Below are 24,939 nucleotides of genomic sequence, written 5' to 3'. Positions count from 1 at the left end.
AGGAAACGGCGGCGTTAGAGGCAAGAGAGTGGGGATCCTGGTGAGATTCAGGCGAAGGGAAAACCGGCCACCTCTTCCCTCCACTCTACTGGCCAGTCACTTGATAATAAGATGGATGACCTCCGATCGCGGATTTGCTACCAACGGGACTCTCGGAACTGCAATATTCTTTGCTTTTCAGAAACATGACTCTCGAACAAGATACCCCCCACGGCTATCCAACTTGATGGATTCTCCATTCACCGGGCGGACAGGACAGTGGAGTCGGGGAAATCGAGGGGGAGAGGGATTTGCTTCTTCATAAACTCCAAATGGTGTGCTAATTCCAGCGCGGTGGAAATGTCGACACACTGTTCACCCGTCTTGGAATACCTGATGGTCAAATGCCGACCCTTCTACCTCCCGAGAGAGTTTTCAGCTGTTATTGTGACTGCTGTGTACAATCCACCTCAGGACAATAAAAATAACACGCTGGTGCTTAACGACCTGTACAAGGCTATTAACAAGCAGGAAAACCTACACCCAGAGGCTGCCTTTCTGGTTCACTAAGACATGTGATGCCCAACTTCCATCAACACCTCTCCAGCGCCACTAGGGGCGATAAAGTCCTACACCACTGCTATTCTACCCACAAGCCCTCCCTTGTCCTCCATTCGGCAAATCAGATCATGACTCCGTACTCTTGCTTCCTGTTTACAAGCAGAAGCTGAAACAGGAAGTACCCGCGATTCTCTCCGTTGAGAAATGGTCACTAGAATCAGAGGTTATGCTACAGGACTGCTTTGCTAGCGCTGATTGTAATATGTTTTGAGACTCCGCCGATAACATTGACGAGCTAACTACCTCCGTCACCAGCTTCATTCGAAAATATATAGGCAACGTTGTACCCACGGTGAGGGTTTTCTGCTTCCCCAATCAAAAGCCCTGGATTAACACAGAGGTTGGCGATAAACTAAAGAACTGGGCAACGTAAGAACACTAGGGCATGCTAATTTAAAAAATGGCTAGTCATGATTAGCCTGGTTCCGTATGGAATGCAGGCACATTATGGGACACAGGCCAGGTCATTATCAATTATCATGTTTTTTAACCAAATCACTGACAAAGTTGGTAGCACCAGTGGGACCAGTGGAAAAGTGTAGAAACCTGCAATGACTGACTCAACTATACTATCATTGTTGGTTATTACAATTGAATTAAAATGGCAAGAAAAGTTCATTCCGGAGTGAAGTTGTGTGAAAGTGTATGAAGACTGAGAACATACCACAAAATTGTATTCCCTGTCTGTCCTCCTCCGTGAGATCCCCTTCAACACGATCTTCTTTATATGCACAGCTGTGAGGAGAGGGAAGAGGATTACAGTTGTACTTTTCTTCCCAATTGACTGAGGGATTTGTAATACTGTGTGGGGGGGGGGGTTTCACTGGCTTACCTTCCCTCTGGGCCCTCCTGCTGGGGGGTGTCTCGCTGGCGTGACGAGCCTGTCCCTGCGCCTGCGTCCTCTCACCCAGACTGGCCTCGGTGGTGACTGCTGCTGGGCCCTGGTCCTCTGCTTTCTGGGCCTTGTTGTGCTGGCGGAACAAAAAAGGACTAGTGAGTAGAAAGCCTTCAACACCACAGCTGCACTCGGGCAATTAAAGAGATGATGACTTCCCACACAGCAAGGTCACCAAGATGAATCAAACTAGCCTCCCGAGTGGCGCAGTGGTCTAAGGCACTGCATCGCAGTGCTAGCTGTGCCACTAGAGTGAGTACACAAAACACCACAGTATCCATACTCACATTCGGAAAATAGTCTCTCTCTACAAACACAACTGACCGGCTTTTAAACAATGGGATGTGTGATTGAAAAACCAGAAACAGGTGGTGCAATGCAGAGGAATGTCCACTGATTGGTCCACCTCAGCAATCAGCAGACACCCCAACGACCACCAATCAGGAACATACAGGACATTAGGGCAGAAGGAGAGGAAAAACACAAAAAGACACAGGATACCTGTATCCGTAACAGTCTGCTAAATGTGTAAATGTATCAAACTCCGTGGTCCTCTGTAGCTCAGCTGGTACAGCACGGCGCTTGTAACGCCAAGGTAGTGGGTTCGATCCCCGGGAACACCCATACACAAAAAAAAAAAAAATGTATGCACGCATGACTGTAAGTCGATTTGGATAAAAGCGTCTGCTAAATGGCATATTAAATATTAAAACTCCCAGAACATCTGTCAGGTGTGAGCGAACAGCTATCTGGTCTAATAAAAAACGTTGCCGCCGGTGCTATCGTTGTGGTGGCGCGTTTGTCCTTCAGGGACCCATGCAGTTGTTCATAAGGTGGTATTTGAACACTGGGTGTAGGGCAGCCAACCCTAATAAGCGGCCCGCGGGCCAGATCCGGCCCGCAAGAGCCAAATGTCTGGCCCACACTGACAGCATTGGCATTCACTTGTTATAATAAACATTAATTTAATATCCGCGGCTCTGCTTTATTTTGAAATTATCCCACATCTTGACCTGTGGCCTTTACCGCGTGCATACAGTGGGGGGGAAAAGTATTTAGTCAGCCACCAATTGTGCAAGTTCTCCCACTTAAAAAGATGAGAGAGGCCTGTAATTTTCATCATAGGTACACGTCAACTATGACAGACAAAATGAGAAAAAAAAATCCAGAAAATCACATTGTAGGATTTTTTATGAATTTATTTGCAAATTATGGTGGAAAATAAGTATTTGGTCAATAACAAAAGTTTCTCAATACTTTGTTATATACCCTTTGTTGGCAATGACACAGGTCAAACGTTTTCTGTAAGTCTTCACAAGGTTTTCACACACTGTTGCTGGTATTTTGGCCCATTCCTCCATGCAGATCTCCTCTAGAGCAGTGATGTTTTGGGGCTGTCGCTGGGCAACACAGACGTTCAACTCCCTCCAAAGATGTTCTATGGGGTTGAGATCTGGAGACTGGCTAGGCCACTCCAGGACCTTGAAATGCTTCTTACGAAGCCACTCCTTCGTTGCCCGGGCGGTGTGTTTGGGATCATTGTCATGCTGAAAGACCCAGCCATGTTTCATCTTCAATGCCCTTGCTGATGGAAGGAGGTTTTCACTCAAAATCTCACGATACATGGCCCCATTCATTATTTCCTTTACACGGATCAGTCGTCCTGGTCCCTTTGCAGAAAAACAGCCCCAAAGCATTATGTTTCCACCCCCATGCTTCACAGTAGGTATGGTGTTCTTTGGATGCAACTCAGCATTCTTTGTCCTCCAAACACGACGAGTTGAGTTTTTACCAAAAAGTTCTATTTTGGTTTCATCTGACCATATGACATTCTCCCAATCCTCTTCTGGATCATCCAAATGCACTCTAGCAAACTTCAGACGGGCCTGGACATGTACTGGCTTAAGCAGGGGGACACGTCTGGCACTGCAGGATTTGAGTCCCTGGCGGCGTAGTGTGTTACTGATGGTAGGCTTTGTTACTTTGGTCCCAGCTCTCTGCGGGTCATCCACTAGGTCCCCCTGTGTGGTTCTGGGATTTTTGCTCACCGTTCTTGTGATAATTTTGACCCCACGGGGTGAGATCTTGCGTGGAGCCCCAGATCGAAGGAGATTATCAGTGGTCTTGTATGTCTTCCATTTCCTAATAATTGCTCCCACAGTTGATTTCTTCAAACCAAGCTGCTTACCTATTGCAGATTCAGTCTTCCCAGCCTGGTGCAGGTCTACCATTTTGTTTCTGGTGTCCTTTGACAGCTCTTTGGTCTTGGCCGTAGTGGAGTTTGGAGTGTGACTGTTTGAGGTTGTGGACAGGTGTCTTTTATACTGATAACAAGTTCAAACAGGTGCCATTAATACAGGTAACGAGTGGAGGACAGAGGAGCCTCTTAAAGAAGAAGTTACAGATCTGTGAGAGCCAGAAATCTTGCTTGTTTTTAGGTGACCAAATACTTATTTTCCACCATAATTTGCAAATAAATTCATAAAAAATCCTACAATGTGATTTTCTGGATTTTTTTTCTCTCAATTTGTCTGTCATAGTTGACGTGTACCTATGATGAAAATTACAGGCCTTTCTCATCTTTTTAAGTGGGAGAACTTGCACAATTGGTGGCTGACTAAATACTTGTTTTCCCCACTGTACGTAAGACGTGCTTTGCGCGCTTTGCGTACTCGTCTCCACTCGACTAGCTACCTAGTGTAGTGTCACACACACACACACACAGTAGCCGCAGCCGCTCGCCAGTTAACCCTCTTTCATCAAAAGGACTGACCACTTCCTCACAAAAAAAGTATTAAATCCAGTCAAACCAACATGGCAAATCGCCAAGATACGCAAGGTAGACCAGGAGAACCGTCAGTTCAAAACTGACTGGACTGAGAGGTATTGCTTTTTTTTACCGGACCACAACAGTGCTAAGCCCACATGCTTAATATGCATGCAGACTGTAGCTGTAATCAAAGCGGACAATCTGAAGCGGCATTTTAACTCTATTCATGCTGCCAGTTTTAATGCAAACTACCCAGAAAAATCTGACCAGCGCAAACAAAAAATTGCAAGCATGTTAACGTCATACAAGCACTCGGTTTTAACTATGTGTAAAACAACATCGGCACAAGAGAGCGCAACAGCTGCCTCATTACACGGCACAAGAGCTAAGAAGCCATTCGCCGATGCAGAGTTCATTAAACAATGTGCAATCGACATGGCTGCCGAAGTTTTAAACCAAGAGGAACCAATAAAAAAATAAGTTGTTGAGTTGTTGAAGCAAGTGCCGCTGTCGGCTAACACGGCAACCAGAAGAGTTGAAGTTTTAGCGGAGGAGTGTTTTTCCAGTCTACTCACAGATTTGAGGAAAACCGAAGCATTCTCACTGGCAATAGACTCGTCTTGTGACCGAACCGACATGGAACAGCTGTCTGTGTTCGCAAGATTTTTTGATGGGAAGACATTCCGGGAGGAGCTGCTGTGTTTGATTTCTCTACCCGGGCGTACAACCGGGGAAATAATATTCAACGAGCTGACACAGTTCTTCGAAAGGAATGGCTTAGATGTGAGTAAAATTGTCTCTGTTGTTACCGACGGGGCTCCGTCAATGGTGGGACACCACCAGGGCTTGGTAAGCAGGCTTTCTGCCGTTAACCCAGCACTCCTGGCATTTCACAAGTCAGTTTGGTGCCAAAAAAGAGACCATGGATACTGTGACTCGACTAGTTAACTTTGTCTGTGAGAGCTCTAGTCTGCAGCATCGCCTTTTTAGAGCATTACTCGAGGAAATGTCAGCTGAACACAAGGATCTTTTGCTCCACAATGACGTTCGCTGGCTGAGCAAAGGCTGTGTGTTGGAGAGGGTGTGTGACCTGCGTGATGAACTTGTGTAATTTTTATCCAGCCTGCAGAGCCAAAAAGCCAGCGACTTTTTGAGCTTTTTAACTGACAACAAGGTGATATCAGATGAGACATGATGTCACACAAAAAAGTAACATCTAAATCACCTTAACCTGCGACTACAAGGCAAGAACCACACTGTTGCTGACATGTATGAGGCGATTGAAGCTTTCCGGTCAAAGCTGCACCTCCTGGAGACAGACATTCATGGGAGAAAGTTGCACTTTCCACATCTGCGTGAGCATTGTCAGAAGAATAAAATGCAGGAAGATCCAGCAATGAAGGATTTTGTGTCCAGGCTGGCAGAAAACTTCAAGGAAAGATTTGAAAGCTCCCCTAAAAACTCTCAGCTGACATCCTTCTCTTCGTAAGACAGCCGTTTTCTGTCAGCTGACGGCCAGTGGACTGCAGAGGCCAAAAAGCTGGTGCCTTCCATAGATGAGGCTGCTCTTCAGATGGAAATCTTGGAGATGGGAACATCTGATTTGCTCAAAGCTCAACACAAGGATGCACTGGTGAGTGACTTTTGGATCAACGTGGTTCCCCAAGCTCGTTTTAAAAACACCAGAGATATTGCAATGCTCCTACTCACGATGTTCCCCTCAACATACATCTGTGAATCAGCATTTTCTTCAATGAATGCTATCAAGAGCCAGGACAGAAAGACTCTCAGATTCACATCTTGGACAGTGCCTCAGGATTGCCACAACAGAATACAAGCCTGACATCAGAAAGGTTGCCTCATCCCGTCGCTCTCACTTCTCTCACTGATTGGTGAGTGAACCAGATCCAATTATTTTTTTGCTATTTTTCAATCTTCTTGTGGTATAATAATTATTACAATGAAATAACCATTTCATATTTAATAGCATGTTTCCTACTAAATATGCTACACAGCTTAAATAAATGTAAATGGCATCCAACTAGTTTTAAATGTTTAAATGTAATTTTAAATGTAATACACAGCAATAAAAAAATTATACACAAATAAAAGCTAATTAATTATATTGTCACATTAATATCAAACACTTTTGGTTGTTAACAGCTTGATATTATTTGGTTCACATATTTATTTTAAAAGTTTAAAAACTAATGTGGCATATTCTGATAACACATTTGAAAAGTACCTAACTAAAAATCTCTGTCTGTCTGTGTTTGTCCTTGTCAGTAACCGGCTGAGGTGGATGTGGTGGAGGAGTCACACGCAGGACACAGAAGCTAAGTCAACCGACTTTACAGCACAAAACAATAAACAAGACACTGACCTCAAACAAAACAGGAGGCGAGTGATACGCACCAGTGCGTAAAATACAATACTCCAAGCGCACGAAAACACACAGTGCGACAGACCAGGAAAATACAAAACACGAGCAGCACCAAAATGACAGGCGAACGATAACACACAACACACGACTAACAAAACGAGAAACTTATAGGGGACATCATTAACCCAAACGGAAACAGGTGTACAATAAAGACAAAACCAAACAAACATCGATAACATACAACGGTGGTAGCTAGTACTCCGGGGACGACGACCGCCGAAGCCTGCCCGAGCAAGGAGGAGGAGCAGCCTCGGCCGAAACCGTGACAGTCCTTCTGTCTCTTCTCTTAGAAAGACCGCCTGAACGCAGATATCCAAAGCATGGGTGTTCCAGACAGAAGTGGGCGCTGTGTGTGTGTGTGTGAATGTGTTTGCTGGACTTTTTGTTTGCACAGAATATGCTCCAGGGGCATTTCATAATTAAATAGTTGGTTTTGGACTAATTTAGTATTTTTCTCTTATGTGACTCCTAACACCACTACTAATAATTATAAAATCACAATAGAAGTGAAAACTCATAAAACTGTCGCCAAAAAAAAAAAAACGTTGGCCCTCGGCTTGGCATGCCTGACCAAATTTGGCCCTTTTGGAAATCTAATTGGGGAACCCTGGTGTAGGGGATGAGAAATACAGCAGCCAGCCCTCTCACATACACAGCATTATTGTAGTTCATTACATCCTTGATAGAATCAATTAGCGTTTACGTATTCACAATTGACAATGGGTTTTGCTGCATCAATTCCCAGAGATCTCTTTACACACACACCACATGTTTGCAGACCATGAGAAGGGATCAGGGCTTTGGTCCATGGCTATCAGCTAGAAGGAGGCAGAGCTGACAAACATAGACTGACAGTTATGCCACCGCTGAAGGTCATGGGAGAACAGAACACAGTTCAGCCCCACCGTATCAGCTCAACACAAGCCCTTCAGAGCCAGAGGAGAGAGAGGGGACAGATATAGTAGTGCTATTGGAGAACTGGTACTAGGACTTATATGAAAATAGCAAAAGCATAGTCCTATATGCTTCAAATATACCAGGGGGAAAACAACCATAGCACTCAATAGAAGGATAGCCTTGGTCCTATTTCAGTGGCACTTGATTGATGCCAAACACAACACAGCGACCACATCAGCTACTGCTGGTTTGAAGCCTCTCCTCCCTCTTTACATTTGACATGGTCCAGGAACAACTGGCCTTACAAATGGAGCTCTGATTTAATTTGGCATTAACTCGACATCTGCTGCTTCTGCGGTGGAGAGAGGTGATTCACCATGAGATCATCAAGGGATATTTCTGGAACGAGTCAGTCAGTGGACATCATCACTCTTCTTCTTCCAACATGGTTCAGTGGAGATTGGAGAGTGATGTAATGAACTGCATGTTGAACTGCAGAGGGAGTCTCTATATGAGCCTGTTTACAGTTGGGTAAATCTATTTGAATGCAATCACTTTTTGACAGCACCCCTTTTGATTTGAACAAAACTTTCCATAAATGTTTGCCCAATGTGGAAGTACTAAAAGTGACTTTTTGGACCTAGATGCCAAAACATTCAAGAGATAAAGGTGCTAAAGTTGACCTATTTTGCATACCCCACCATAACATCAGATATCCATGTCTTCATCACTAGAAAAGATAAACGGTTGAGATTGATAACATTTAAAAGCTTACAAACAGGGTTGTCAAACTATTTTATAATTTCTTTAAAAAACATTTAATACAAATGTCATTTTTAAACCTTAAATGTGAATTATCTAAAAACGTGTCAACTAATTTTTTTTTCATATTCACATGTTGTAGCTTAGACCCTATTTTGCATCATCTGAGGTTTTTGTGTTGTGCCCGCCATCAGTTTTTGCTGATAAATGTACTAAAATTGAATAAAATTTACATTTCTACTTTCAAATGGTGCCACAAAGATGGTTGGAGGCTGGTGGGAGGAGCGATAGGAGGACGGGCTCATTGTAACGGCTGGCATGGAAATCAATGGAACGGTATCAAACATAATTGCTCCTGTAAGTCGCTCTGGATAAGAGCGTCTGCTAAATGACTAAAATGTAAATGTAAACATATGGAAACCACGTCTGACACCGTTCCATTGATTCCATTCCAGCCATTACAATGAGCCTGTCCTCCTATAGCGCCTCCAACCAGCCTCCTCTGGAACACACATCAGAGAATTGAATTGGAATATCGGTTGTTTTAAATTATACTGTCAATCCTCCATAGGAAACCTATTGAAATCATATAAATATGGATCATAGAATAGACATGACCATTTAAGTTGAAATTCAAAAGTGGGTGGACCGGCCGCCATGTTTGTGGTAGTAATTAGAAGTAAAAATGTAAATTCAAGTTAAATGTCAATGGTGTACCAGCGAAATTAGAGTGATCTATGATTGAAATTACACCCACCTTGTATTCAAGAGCATGTTGTCTCTCAACCGATGGCTGGCACACCACAAAAACCTCAGATGATGTAAAGTAGGGTCTAAGCTACAACATACAGTGGGGAAAAAAAGTATTTAGTCAGCCACCAATTGTGCAAGTTCTCCCACTTAAAAAGATGAGAGAGGCCTGTAATTTTCATCATAGGTACACGTCAACTATGACAGACAAATGGAGATTTTTTCCCCAGAAAATCACATTGTAGGATTTTTAATGAATTTATTTGCAAATTATGGTGGAAAATAAGTATTTGGTCACCTACAAACAAGCAAGATTTCTGGCTCTCACAGACCTGTAACTTCTTCTTTAAGAGGCTCCTCTGTCCTCCACTCGTTACCTGTATTAATGGCACCTGTTTGAACTTGTTATCAGTATACAAGACACCTGTCCACAACCTCAAACAGTCACACTCCAAACTCTACTATGGCCAAGACCAAACAGCTGTCAAAGGACACCAGAAACAAAATTGTAGACCTGCACCAGGCTGGGAAGACTGAATCTGCAATAGGTAAGCAGCTTGGTTTGAAGAAATCAACTGTGGGAGCAATTATTAGGAAATGGAAGACATACAAGACCACTGATAATCTCCCTCGATCTGGGGCTCCACGCAAGATCTCACCCCGTGGGGTCAAAATGATCACAAGAACGGTGAGCAAAAATCCCAGAACCACACGGGGGGACCTAGTGAATGACCTGCAGAGAGCTGGGACCAAAGTAACAAAGCCTACCATCAGTAACACACTACGCCGCCAGGGACTCAAATCCTCCAGTGCCAGACGTGTCCCCCTGCTTAAGCCAGTACATGTCCAGGCCCGTCTGAAGTTTGCTAGAGTGCATTTGGATGATCCAGAAGAGGATTGGGAGAATGTCATATGGTCAGATGAAACCAAAATATAACTTTTTGGTAAAAACTCGTCGTGTTTGGAGGACAAAGAATGCTAAGTTGCATCCAAAGAACACCATACCTACTGTGAAGCATGGGGGTGGAAACATCATGCTTTGGGGCTGTTTTTCTGCGAAGGGACCAGGACGACTGATCCGTGTAAAGGAAATAATGAATGGGGCCATGTATCGTGAGATTTTGAGTGAAAACATCCTTCCATCAGCAAGGGCATTGAAGATGAAACGTGGCTGGGTCTTTCAGCATGACAATGATCCCAAATACACCGCCCGGGCAACGAAGGAGTGGCTTCGTAAGAAGCATTTCAAGGTCCTGGAGTGCCCTAGCCAGTCTCCAGATCTCAACCCCATAGAGAATCTTTGGAGGGAGTTGAAAGTCCGTGTTGCCCAGCGACAGCCCCAAAACATCACTGCTCTAGAGGAGATCTGCATGGAGGAATGGGCCAAAATACCAGCAACCGTGTGTGAAAACCTTGTGAAGACTTACAGAAAACGTTTGACCTGTGTCATTGCCAACAAAGGGTATATAACAAAGTATTGAGAAACTTTTGTTATTGACCAAATACTTATTTTCCACCATAATTTGCAAATAAATTCATTAAAAATCCTACAATGTGATTTTCTGGATTTTATTTTCTCATTTTGTCTGTCATAGTTGACGTGTACCTATGATGAAAATTACAGGCCTCTCTCATCTTTTTAAGTGGGAGAACTTGCACAATTGGTGGCTGACTAAATACTTTTTTCCCCCACTGTATGTGAATACTAAAAAATCTGAGTTTACGCGTTTAGATAATTGACATTAAAGGTCAAAACAAAAAGCTGATTTATTATTAAATATATACTTTTAAAATTATAAAGTAGTTTGACAATCCTGTTTGTAGGCTTTTAAATTATATCAAACTCAACTGTTTATATTTTCCAATGATGAAGACATGGATGTCTCATGGTATGGTAGGGTATGCAAAATGGCTTGGAGCACCTCCATCTCCTAAATGTATTGACATTCTGGTCCAAAAAGTCACTTTCTGACCACTTCTTCCCCGGGCAAACATGTATGGAAAGTTTTGTTTAAAATCAAAAGGGATGCTGTCAAAAAGTGATTGAATTCAAATGGATTTACCCAGTTAGAAAATAGCCCAAGTATGTGAAGTAAGATCTTCGTCTCTTCGACATCAGATTTGCAACTTTTGCTTACACTATCCTATCTATCCTGTACATTGGACACAGCAGCACGTTGGAGATTGACCTTCTTACCCAAGCAATTCCACCTGGTGTAGCCTAGGCAAAAAATTGGCCAGTACTCAAGCAAGTACCCCATTGGTAAACTTCTAGGAATTGAGAGGTCTAATTGTGGTCACTCTAGGCTCAAAGTGACTGAACTCTCTTCTTTTCTGGTTAACTGCGGGGGTGGAGGGGGTGGATTGGGACAGTGTTTGCTATAACAACACACTTAAACCTCATACCATTTCACTTGAACGGTAGTAGCTGTTCTTCAGATTATAATTGCTCGCTATGAGAGTGTAAGTAAATCTGAGTTGTGAGGTTGCGTGCTGCTGGCTTCAAACTCTCTTTCTTCAAGTGGCTAAATATGACATCAGGCACACATAGAGATGCAGCTATTTCAGTGGACAAATGGGTCAACTAGTTACGTCGGGCAACAACACTACAGTCAACATGGATGATTGCCCACCACAGAAAAGCAAACCTTTTCTAAATAAATAAAGAAGTGGAAATAGGATGTGACCGTGACCACAGGTTGTCACACAAATATACAGTTTATAGCCTATTCAAAGTATGGAGCAAATAAAATCATGGATGTGTCTGTTATTGGTCCTTCTTTAATAGCCTACAAAGTGACAAGTACCACTCCAATATAAAGATAGGCCTGCATCTCAGTATAAAGTAATAAGGAATTTGCTTTCACCTGGCCAAATAGTTTGTTTAAATCAGTAATGGCGAGTAGATAAGGAGAAGAGAAGACACCCTGTTAAGATGCAGCACCCCAAGAAGGAAATCCCTCTCTGTCAACAAACTGAGACCCTGGCTGGCCTCCCCGTGTCCTATATTCTTGAGTCAGTCACCTAATGCGGAGTTGGTTTCAAGCCCTTGGCTCCCAGCATGGTTTTGAGCCCCACACTCTGGCATAACTTCCTTCTCCCTGTAGAGTTGCCAGGCCTGCAGTGGGGGGGGGGGGGGGGGGGGGGGGGTGGGGGGGGTGACAACCAGTTCCCTGTGACACTATTAAATGCCTAGAGTAGGGTATGGCCTGATATGTCTATGTTAGAGCACTCTTTAGTGGGGATTTTCCACATCTAGCGAGAATTCTGGTTATTTCTATGAAGATGTCACACACTATAAAAGACAACATGAGACTCACAGCCTTACTTAGGGCCATCAATGGATGGATCAATTCATAAGCCACAAAAAAAAAATACTTGACTGTATCTGATGCAGTGTTGTTTCAAACAGTGGCATGGGGATTGATCCAGGTATGTCCATTTCAACACAGTGAATCACATTACTAAATAAACTCTGTCCTCACAGTCACCTGTAGAATGTTCTATGGCTGTACTGTGACTTTCTCCAAAACAATTCTACTTGATTACCGACAATGGTAGGCAACTCTGCCACCAGGTAACCTAACCTACAGGAGGGGTGGGGTTAAGGCCGATGATGTAATGCCTTCCAGTTGTGGAACCTCGGTCTGGGGGAGGTAATTTGAGAACGCACTGAAAGTAAAAAAAACAAAAAAAAGACAATTTTGTTCAAAACATACTTTTTTTGCACTTTGGTGTGTGTACTTTAGTGCATTTATACTGGGAATGTTCAAAAGAAATCGCTGGAGTCTGTCTTTAATAGCCACCTGAGCACAGAGCATGATTTCAAAGGAAGAGTGCTTGTTGTTAATCGTTGGTGCAAAAGCTGATTAATTTGAACAAATACTGCATCTTCCCCCATCTGTCAAATGTCAACCGTTAAGAACTAGCCATACTCTTTTAGCCTTTTGTAAGACATTGGGATATAATCCTCATTATTGTGGGGGTGATAGCCCCCACAATAGCATGCCATTGGTTGAAGCTCAATGTTAAATTCAAATCTTCCTACCATCATATCTTAGCCAATATGACACCAATGTCAATGAAAATTTGCGAATCAACTTGGAGGTCAAATCAAATCAAATTTGATTTGCCACATGCGCCGAATACAACAGGTGTAGACATTACCGTGAAATGCTTACTTACAGCCCTTAACCAACAATGCATTTATTTCTTAATAAAAAAGTATATTAAAACAACAACAAAAGTGTTGAGAAAAAAAGAGCAGAAGTAAAATAAAATAACAGTAGAGAGGCTATACAGGGGGTTTCCAGTGCAGAGTCAATGTGCGGGGGCACCGGCTAGTTGACGTAATATGTACATGTGGGTACAGTTAAAGTGACTATGCATAAATAATTAACAGAGTAGCAGCAGCGTAAAAAGACGCAACACACATGACAACTCGTCATGAGCTGTCCGGCCGTTACAGAGAACCACATACCAGATTTTTAACAGGGTTGTTAGCATTGGGAAAAAAAGACAATTTCTTGCCCCGACCTAGCTCTATATCTAGTCATTGTATAAGAACGAGACTACAGCGTCTATAAAGTGACCATTAGACCTGCCACCTTTCGGACTGAATAAGTTTGTAGGGGCAACTGTTTTGATTAAATGTATCGCTCTTACGTGCAGAAACGATTTGCTACGTTTTTGTAGAATTTCTGACAATGCTAACATATTTTCAGTCGAATCTCAAGAGTTCTAAAACCGGACCAAAGCACTTCGGTTGCGCAGCAACAGCGCTAGTAGCTAGCTAACACCAGTTGGATGAGAGCTACAAGCAAAGGAAGCTAGCTATACTTTGCTATGGAAGGTTTTTCACATGGCTGAAGTAATCTGTGTAAACTGTTGGCCTTAACATTTGCGTGTAATCAAAGCACAAACAAATAAGCACAAATAAGATAGTGAAAGTCCGTGGCTCTTATTGCCAGTTACCTAGCCAACTAACATTAGCTAGCAACGTTAGCTAGCTAGCTACAAGCCAACAAGGCTGTAACGTTAGCTGCATGGACTGATCATGCATTCAATGTTGACAATATCTCCCACATCCTTCCACAAAGCACAGCTAGCTAAGTAAAGTTCATAATCAACACCAAACTTTGGGAAACTCCTAATGTATAATACATGCAATGGGCATTGCTCATCTAACAATACCGTTAGCTAACGTTACTCCATACATACACTAGTCAGGTTGATTATATTTGTGTATTCTCCAGGAGCGAGCTTCAAATCAAATCAAATTTTATTGGTCACATGCGCCGAATACAACAGGTGCAGACATTACAGTGAAATGCTTACTTACAGCCCTTAACCAACAGTGCATTTATTTTAAACAAAAAAAGTAAGAATAAAACAACAACAAAAAAAGTGTTGAGAAAAAAAGAGCAGAAGTAAAATAAAGTGACAGTAGGGAGGCTATATATACAGTAAAATAAAGTGACAGTAGGGAGGCTATATATACAGTAAAATAAAGTGACAGTAGGGAGGCTATATATACACAGTAAAATAAAGTGACAGTAGGGAGGCTATATATACAGGGGGGTACCGTTGCAGAGTCAATGTGCGGGGGCACCGGCTAGTTGAGGTAATATGTACATGTGGGTAGAGTTAAAGTGACTATGCATAAATACTTAACAGAGTAGCAGCAGCGTAAAAGCTTGCTCGATTGTCTCGTTTAAAAGAGATCAGGGACATTTTTTCCAGTTTACTCCATATTGGCTTAAATGTGTTTCTGGTTTTTCGCTTCCCCTCTGGAAAATCAGATGTTAATATTAAATCAATACTAATAACTACATTCTTTCTGTTGCCATTGTGTATTTTTACTTTACTTGTATTGCTGTGTTATGCTGTATTATAATATTGTATAATAACGTTGCATAATCACCTTCCGGTGTAAAAACCATGGAAATTAAAAAACGGATGTTTTAAGTGAGAAGTATACATTGGTCTGAAGCCGAAAAAGAAAGGAAAATGACATGAGCACCACAATGCCTACTCCACACATGTTTTCCAGCCTACAGCTTTGACCTACTACAGTAGCTATGTTTGTCTATTGTACTTAAAACAATGAGTATGCAGGTTGCTAAGGATTCAAACCTTCTCAAACAGCCTAATTCATACTCTTCAGTGGAATGATGGACTTTACAGTATCCTGTTCTTAAAATAATGTATGTACTGTATATCATTAGGCTGTATATATTTTTAGATATAGGCCTATTGTAAATGTGTAAATTCAAATACACACAACTTTAAGCTACATATTCATTTGACAATTAACTGCCCATTGATCAGCACAGCAATTGATAAAACAGGACCATGTTTGCAAAACAAGTGTTTCTGAGCTTATGTCAATATTACACAGGTAAGCTAACGGTTACAGAAATCAGGAATGCAGGCAGGCTCTATAGACCTCTATATGAGTGACTGTGTCCAACACATCACCACCTGGTGTTATGTTGGGCACCTACTGACCAAAAAAAGATTTAGAAATATTTTTTATCTCAATTGCTAAAAAAAAAAAGTTCAGGAAATACAGGCAGGCACCACATTACTACAAGACAAAACATATCGCTCAATCAAGCATGATGGTCTTGTAAGTATAAAAGAAAAGCTTGTTTTCATATAATTTAAAAAAGCTTGAAAAGGTAGTGCAATGGGATTAGTGTGGTGTGTGAACAATCACATTATTGTGGGAGCACCTCCTCTAAGTGTGTGAATTAGGCTGTTTGAGAAGGTTTGAATCCTAAGCAACCTGCATACACATTGTTTGAAGTGCAATAGACCAACAGCTGTGAGCTGGAAAAATGTGGTAGAGCATGGGTGGAGTAGGCATTGTGGTGCTCATGTGAATTTCCTTTATTTTCTGGCTTCAGACAAATGCATACTTCTCAGTTAAAACATAGTTTTTTGTTTTTAAATTGTCATAAGGAGCCAGTGGAATTTTCAAGGACTCACGATCTGGAAAATCAGTGCACATACTCAAAAAAATAACTTTCCCAGTTGTGCAAATTCCCCCTTAGTATCCCCAAACACACGGTTCTCATGCAAATCCCTTTTTTGCTGATTACAACGCTTTCCTTTCCCTGAGGTTATGTGGCTGATGGATTTATTGCCGGAGAGTGGAAAAGCTGAATCCCTCGTAAAGCTAATACAGATAGCAACTAAAACTCATCCAAGATTGTAAGCAACAAGTTCAATTTGAAAGGCAACAAGTTCAGTTTGAAAGGCAAGCATATACTGGTGTGTGTTGGTTATTATAGCCAGGCCTACTACAATTTATGAGTCTCTCGTCCTTTCTCTCCTTGAATGAATGAAAAACATTATGCACTTAGCCTAACTGTTAGTAGCTGGGTTTCTCAACTCTACAATATGTATATCTCATGGAGTTGTGAAAAACTTTTAGTAGCTTTAGTAGAATTTAACTCCAGTGTTTGACAAATGTTATGTCAATGGAACTAAGATTGTAAAAAAAAAAAACACATATCCTTTTAGTCAGATATGTGACTAAGATTTTAGCAGCATTGCTTTTAGCAGTAGTCTAAGTTATCTACTATTTGACAGTTTATCTAGTTTGAAAACATTTAGGCCTATGCTCACTAACACAAAACAAGATAATCAGATAATGGTAAAGGTGAATTCTAATGTTATGACAAACGGTATGTTGTCAAAGGGCAACACCCATCACTAACTTGCTATTAATTGCTCCTCCCTGCTGTCAATCACGAGAGCACAAAATGACTTCTTGCATACACACGTTTGTCTTGCTAGCTAGCAGATACTTTTGCTTTTAAAACATCAGGAACATTCAGAGATGGATGAATATGGACAAAAACAGTACTTTGTCACATAGCATGAAGAGATTCACAACTGGCTAATGTTAGCTAGCTACGCTTATCTACACGCCTAACGTGCATCAAAAGCTAACTTGCTAGGTACAATATTAGGTAACTTGTTATTGCCAAGTTGGCTAACTAGATAGCTAGCTAGCTACCATTCTTTGGCTAAATAGCCAAACGTACTAACTGGCTGGCTAACTTGCCGTGCTCCTTGGCTACGAGCTATACTACGGTAGCTAGCTAGCTATAATGTGCAAACTTCACTGCTAGCTAGCTACCTAGCCCAACGGCTGGTAGATGGCGATATGGAGTCGTTTTTATCTTACCGTCCAAACGCATTGTATGCAGCCGGCAATACATTTGGATCCCTCGTGGACCGGTTCGCACCTAAAACATTCTGCATTCAGGCTGCATAGGCTTCGATTTCCTCCTTAAATTTATTCAATGGCGAGAAGGCGAACGGGGAAAATATGCATGCTTTCCTTATGAAACATAATTTTCTACCACCACGCTAGTGGCTAAATGTTAATCCCAGGTGTATCGCGTTCAGCCAATTAGGTTGTAGCAGTCCGTTTTTTCACCCCTAACCAGCAGTGCTGTATCACATTAGTGGAAACCAAGACTGTTTTCAGGGCAGACCAGGTTGTAGCTAGATATGTTTGAGTCGCGTCGAGGACAATTTTAGCATTTTAGCTAATCCTAAACCTTTTGAAAAAAAAATATATTTTTACTGACAAGCAAGCACTTATTTTATGGTCATTTTCATACAATGTTTGGGAATTATGTAGGAGTAAGGCATTTGTGAAAATTGGGAAAGCTGCCGTATGTTTTGACAATTAATAGAAACTGCAGTAAATAAAACCATCTGTCTAGGTCCGGAGTCAGACCGGTGCGCCATAGCCAATCAGAGCTACAGTAGGTCTATATGCAAATAATCCATTTGCCACACAGGCAGTGTTGCCAACAATATTTAGTGAGTTTTCAGACCTCTCCAGCTACGTTTATTGGTAAAAGATTCTAGCGACAAATTCAGCTACTTACACAGGCCTGCCACCATTCTCTTTGAACTGGACTGTGTGTTTACAGGCAGTAGCAACAGCGCAACTTTAGATAATTAGAAAGCATTCGCCAAAAGCCGCACAATACACCTGAATGTATTTCTGCAAATATGTAAATACCAGTCGTCTTATATTTGGGAACTTTACAGTCCTATTGCTCAAACAACCATGAAAAGGTAGTCTCTCTCCCCCTCAGTTGCCTACGTAAATCAACAACAACAAGATCAACAACTCATGTTAGCCAGAACGAGATGAGCGAAAATCTAACAAGGGAACAGTAACCCTTTCAAACTTTTTCAGTTTGTAGTTGGCCGTAAAAAAATTGCACTGATAAACTATGGGGAATAGTAGCCTGCTCGCCCTTCTGTAGCTTGCCTGCCAATGCATGCTTGTCCCAACCCACATTTTGACAACTGAATGGGAACTTGCCTGCATGCCCATTTGACCGATGCCAAATACATTTGATTGACAACTAAGAGATATGCTAACTGTAACAGTCGTTCAAGTTCAGCATAGCTAGCTAGCAAAGTGATTCACATTTCTTGCTAGCTCACCAAATGACACCTGCACCTCTAGCTGTAGCCACAGAAAAACAATATGGGGTGAAGTCGGCCACTCACCCACTTGTCCAATGACAACATCCTCCCAGCAGCTAGCTAGCTAACATTAGGCTCCATGTTATTTTCTTGCTAAATAAATAGCTACATAAATTGATAAGTTAGCATATTAGCCACGTAATGACTGAATTGTGATCGTTTCCCTTGATAGTTTGATTGTATTGACATTTCCAGCCTTGGTTACATTTGTCTGTTGTTGTCTAAAATACTGAGTCATTGAATCTGAAACAGTGCATCCCGAATGGCTGGAGGAAGCAAACAATGTGCCAGGCCAGCTGTGATTTACAACCTGATAGCAATATTTGTTGGACTACCAAGAAATGTATTGGTGAATTATATTAATCATGCATTGAACTGCATTGATCTATTCTGCCAACAATACCTCACTCTACGTCATGGAATGTTTTGTCAAATAGAACCTATTTTGAAAACCTCTTATAAAGTTAGTTTTGTGGCAAAAACTGGGAATTTGATATGTTTTACTGATATGATTGTATGTTTGTTTCATATCTGCAAGTAGTTAAAACTATATCAGTTCCACTTTAACCTCATTCTCCTCAAAAGTAACTTCTGCTAGTCAAAAATATGCAGACCCGCCCTTGGTTTCCTCTAATGCGATACAGCGCTGCGTTAAAGCCAATTTATGCTTGATCTGGCCATGCAGACTGGAGGCTCCGTATGGAGGGTGTGACGCAATTGAATAGCCTCCGGAGGTCAAATCGAGCACCGTACGGCAATGCCGTGCACCTTCCAAATGTTTTAACAATGCGGAGGGCTCCGCATTGACATGATTGGTTGACAGTAGGTGGGGATGGTACATCCTGTATGAACGCAAACTCACTTCCTTGACAACAAACATGGAGAACTTTGACGTAAGGCTATCAGAACAAGTTCACAAATAAAAAACATATTTAAAGATACCTTGTGTAGGGATTTTAGAGGCACAAAAATGAGTTACTCTTGAAAAGAGATTGGGGAGGTAATCAGGATAGATGCGGTAAAGAGCACTGGGAAACGGACTCCAACATCTCAGAAGAGGTCTTGTCATTTTGTTTAGCCAGTTGCTTATAATTAGCTGGATGGCTATAGAGATTAGCCCTGAATCGCTACGAGTGGTGCGGTGCAGACCAATTTATTGGATGCGTTTGACAGCTCCCCGAAGCACACGCAGAATGAATACTAAATCTCTATAGCCATCCAGCTAATTACAAGCAACTGGTTAAATGAAAAGACCTTACCTCTTTTGAGATGTTGGAGTCCATTTCCCGGTGCTTGACATAGGAGCTCAGCCAAGATAGCATGAAGTAAAAAGGCTGCACCGTTTTCCCACCTGCATCTTCATCCCGAATCTCCCCATTGCCCCCCAGAAACATTAGCCTACATTAAGGCTATTGTTTAATATTTATATGTGTATTTCACATTATGTTGAGGTACAAATCAGAGTATAATGCTTGTATGGATGTCAACCCCAATACATGCTCATGTCATCAATCAACTGCATTACAGTTAAAAACTACTTTGACTACCACCACCGATTTCTGTATGCTAGTATGCTACCAGCGTATACGAATGGAAGTTAGCATTTAGCAGTCACTTTTTCTAAACCTGAAAAGGTGTTAACTTATCAAATCAAATTGTATTTGTCACATGCGCCGAATACAACAGGTGTAGATCTTACAGTGAAATGCTTACTTACAAGCCCTTAACCAACAATGCAGTTAAGAAAGAATACCAAAAAAATATATAAAAAAAATACAATATAAAACAATACGAAATAAAAGTAACAAATAATTAAAGAGCAGCCGTAAAAATAACAATATGCAGTGAAAACAGCCAAATATATCAAAATCGGATTTTAGTAACCACATTGTGGGCCTGTTACAATACATAAATCATGACAGATTTGACAAATATCCACTTTGTTAGATCAGATTTGTTGAATGTGTGCCAATCCAGCATTCTTCTATCCCACACAGTCTGCATTCCATTGACCTCTTTACCGCATCTATCCCTATTAGCTCCCCAATCTCTTCCCAGGAGTTCAAACTAATTTGTGTCTTTGAAATCCCTACATGAGGTATGATAAAGATGTATTTTATTTGTGAACTTGTTCTGATAGCATAAATGTGACCCCTTACACAAAGCTGGGCGTATGTCGCACGTCACTACTTCACAGGAGATGCATTTGAACGTAATAAACATTTTTTTCTTCATCAAAATGTTTTTTGTTGTTGTTCAAGAAGTCATTTCTGCAACATGTGAACTTTCATGTGCCTTAATAACAAACTTGTATGTAATCTGAAATATAAATAAAATGTGAAATCACAAAGCTGTTTAGACACAGAAAAAAATACAGAATCTTGCCTAGCCATGATTGGTTGAAATAATGAGGGGGCTGGGACATTCACGAGAAAGAGAGTCCATTCTGTCACTCAAGGTTTCTCTGTCAAATGGCACATCCTGCTCTCTGCTACCACGGATATTTGAAAGATCCATTGGATTAACTAATATTTTCATCATGGACTACATGCAAAGTGTAGCTACAGCTTTCAATACCAGTGTTGTCCTGACTACAGCTGCTGGTATCGACACAGCTCTGTCTTCTGTGGCTAAAGCAGTCTGGACTGCTAATCCATACACCGGTAAGAGTCTACAGCTCAACTACGAAGATAGCTACATGCACATAGGCTACATTATTTTCTCAACTATACCAAAAAGTTGTTTTCATTGCTAGCTATATAGCTAGCTAGGTAGACAGTTGCATACAGGTACCATTATAGCTTGCTTCGTCCCACAATGAGCCATTGTTTACAGATGGCTTGTTGCGGGACGAAGCAACGGTAAGACAGCTAGCTGAATTGGACAGTTGCATTCTGCTGTTAATGTTGATTGCTGATGTGCTAAGGCATGCATGACGATAATCTTTTTCATGTTTGCCAGTTTGTCATGTTTAACTAGCTAGCTACCGAAAACAGCCACTGTGATGTGAATGCTAATCGATTAACAAGCTAACCAAACCCCATGTTACGTTATAGGGACAGCTGCTAAATTGAGAAGATCAGGATTACATGTCCTGCTCTAAAGATATCATAACATGACCTGAACCAAAATCACTCAAAAGATGTTATGATATAGGCCTAGATATTGTTTTTACCTAAGCCTTTGTGTGTTTTAAGTTTTTCCTAATTGTAGGCTACTACCTTCAGCACTTGAAGAAGATAATAAAGTATGTCATTGTTGAAATCTTAACCACTACCTCCCTGCTTTAGCACATGGCCACATTTGCATGTGTTCCCATGTGAATTATTTTACAAGATGGGTGGGTCTAAGGCTTTAGAGGTTGTGAACGATGCTAAATTGGCGTAAACAAAGAACAGCACTAGCTGTTCACTGTGAAAGGTTATCTTTATTATACAACAATAGGCAATTTAATACTGTAAATGGCTTGCCTAATTGAGTAACTTGGTGAGATAATGTTCAGAGAATCCATTTAGGCAATTTGGTGAAAGTATTCCTTTTCTAAATATATGTTTCCCAAGGATTAATGTAGAGCAAGTGTGAAAATCACAGCAAAATGTTTCAATGCCCTTTTCTCCTAAATGGGATTATACATTTATCACCATATTTCCTCCAACTACAATGTACAATATGCCATTTGGAGCTCTGAGTCTGTACTTTTATCCAATGTAAAAAACAATTTCAAAATGTGGAACATAAGACTAAAAGAGATGGTGGGTCACAAATTGGCTTTTTGGGGTGAAAAAAAAAGACTGCTCCGTACCGCACCGCCGTGCACCTCCCAAATTGTGTAACAATGCTGAGGGCTCCCTATAGATTTGATTTAATTTATTAGGATACCCATTAGCCGACGCTAATAGCTCCGCATTGACATGATTGGTTGAGGGTAGGTGGGGGCGGGAGGTCCTGTATAAACACAAACTCACTTCCTTGACAACAGCTCTGCTAAGCGCAAGAAGTATGAATGCCCCGATTTCTACAGAGGCCGTATAGCAGTAAACGCTGTACTCCACTGCAGGTGCCAGATTGACCATGCAGAGCTTTTAACGCAGCAGGCATAAAAGAAACGGAACCCCTGGTCTGATAGATTCAACCTGATTGGCTGAACATGATACACAACATCCGGGATTACCAGTTAGCATGGTGGTGGAAAATACGCATATTTTCCCAATTTCATACGGAAAGTATGCCTATTTTTCTTGCCATTATATAAAGTTGAGGAAATTGAAGCCTATGCAGCCTGAATGGAGAATGTTTTAGATACGAACCAGTCGATGCTGTACTCCCTCTAGTCGGAACCATAACGTCATCTCTATCTAGGCTACCTCAGGGGTTTCCCAAACTCGGTCCTGCACTACTAGTACACAGCTGATTAAAATATCCAACTCATAATCGTACTTTGATTATTTGAATCTGTGCTAGGGCAAACAAAAACGTGTACCTAGGTGGGCCTCATGACCGAGTTTGGGAAACCCTGATCTAGCTAGCGGCGTCAGTGCAGAGGCCCAAAACTCTATTTAGAGAGAAAGTTAACTCATTTGTTTTACATTTACATCATTTAGCAGACGCTCTTATCCAGAGCAACTTTGTTAGCTTGCCACTAATTTTGCAGCTAGCGAATGGTCGTCACTAGTTACTACAGCCACAGTCATAATTATGGCTAAACCCCGCCTATTTCTAAAATCTGATTTTAAACCTAACTTTACCAGACTGCTAACCTTAAATTAAGACAAAAGCTCATTTTTGTTTTAATGAATTTTTATGATAACCTTTGTGGCTGTGTGGTAACTAGTGACAACCCCAGTTAACGTTAGCTAACACACTAGTCAATCAAACTGCTAATCAATGTTACCTGGGCGTTTATTCTGCGCTGATTCTGCTGTCTCTCGTCCTCTATAGCAAGTTCAATTTTGTCCAGTTGCTCTAGAACTGTTTCTCTTTGATGAAAAGGGAACGCTGGATGCAGGGAGGCCATAGTAAAAAGCAGCGCCAACTGCTCCAAGGGTCCGATCGCTGCCTCCATTGGAAGCCCGCAATTCTGTTCTATTCTCCCGAACGCTTTCCCGTCCACACACGGAGAATGGAACGGGTGCTGTTGAGAGTCCTTGAAGGGCGAAACAGAGTAGCCATAGTTTTTGTAGAACAAGGAGGGATCCACATGGCTCAGTATCCGAAATAGTATTCCCGCACACTCCCTGCTGTCAGATCCCAGAAGAGACAAGCAGACCAGCAGTTTGGAGCGCACGACAGGGTCGATAACATTTGATAAAATGGCCAAATCATTCGGACTGTTGGCCCTTATCTCGACATCCCGTAGAACGTGGTTGTCTTTCCGTGCCAGGTCCTCCAGACAGGAGCCCAAAAACCGGAGCTCGAGTGGCTGGCACATATGCAGCAGTCCGCACATAAACTCGATCCGCTTGGCAGGATTTAGATGCAAACCAAACCACTCGAAAACGGTCTCTTTATCCAATTGAGATGGATATCCTGGGTGTCTAGAGGAACCTTCGAGCCTGTCAGAGACCGTGGGAGAGACAGATCTTGGAATATGGAGATCCGGCTGTTCCTCGGCCGTATCGTCTCCTTCTGCCTCCGCAGTTCTCATGGGCAGCTTCATTTTAAGCATTATCAGCTCGACTAGAAAGGCTTCAAGGCGTAAATTACGGGTTTATATACATCCTTTGATCGTCGAATCGTTTTTTTAAAGCAGAATCAACGGAGGAAAATAAATGTTTCTGTGTTTTGTAATAATCACAGTGACTCGGCGACAAGCTGTAGTTTTCTCCACTGTAGACGGCACTCTGGTGACCTGTCAATCACTCACAAACCCCTCCCCTTTCCATATAAGCATTCTGGGTCCTGAACGTTTGTTGTTACGCAAGTGTCATAACAACTTGAGTTGATCGTTTTAGTTTATTTATCTACAAGCTAGGTAGAACTCAAATGTGTAGAGAAAGCTACATTTTAGATGTATGTAATTTTTAATCTGTAGTATCTTATGAAATGGCAGGCCTATATTATGTGATAGGCTTCTATATGTGCAACTCATCTTTTTTTTTTTTTTTTTGTAATGTGTTAACTACAAAGGTAGTCTAAAAATGTTTTATTAATAGCCGATGTTTTCAGTACTCAATTTATTACAGTATACACTACAGTTTCATGTATTCACTCAAATGCTTGGGCCTAAAGCAAAGGTTAAAATTATATATGTGTATTCAGGTATATTATCTTCTCTTGATTTAGCTATTTAAGCAT

At 41.6% G+C, this 24,939-nt stretch overlaps 1 protein-coding gene across 5 annotated transcripts in view; it reads right to left on the bottom strand.

Annotated features, from left to right (window-relative positions):
- The window catches only part of LOC311101070 (zinc finger CCHC domain-containing protein 2-like), an 80,441-nt gene extending 55,980 nt beyond the window's left edge, over positions 1 to 24,461 (bottom strand). For all 5 annotated transcript variants that reach the window (XM_084142118.1, XM_084142119.1, XM_084142115.1 and 2 more), the window contains exons 1-3: positions 23,537 to 24,461; positions 1,433 to 1,571; positions 1,265 to 1,335 (exon numbers count right to left, since the gene is read on the bottom strand). In XM_084142118.1, coding sequence (XP_083998244.1) covers positions 1,265 to 1,335; positions 1,433 to 1,571; positions 23,537 to 24,310 — 984 coding nt within the window. In that variant the 5' untranslated portion in view covers positions 24,311 to 24,461. The remainder of the gene's footprint in view (positions 1 to 1,264; positions 1,336 to 1,432; positions 1,572 to 23,536) is intronic.
- Between the last annotated feature and the right edge of the window lie 478 nt (positions 24,462 to 24,939).

The sequence above is a fragment of the Coregonus lavaretus genome, assembly GCF_964263955.1.
Source record: "Coregonus lavaretus genome assembly, chromosome: 2".
NCBI lineage: Eukaryota > Metazoa > Chordata > Actinopteri > Salmoniformes > Salmonidae > Coregonus > Coregonus lavaretus.
This window is presented reverse-complemented; position numbering and strand designations above follow the sequence as displayed.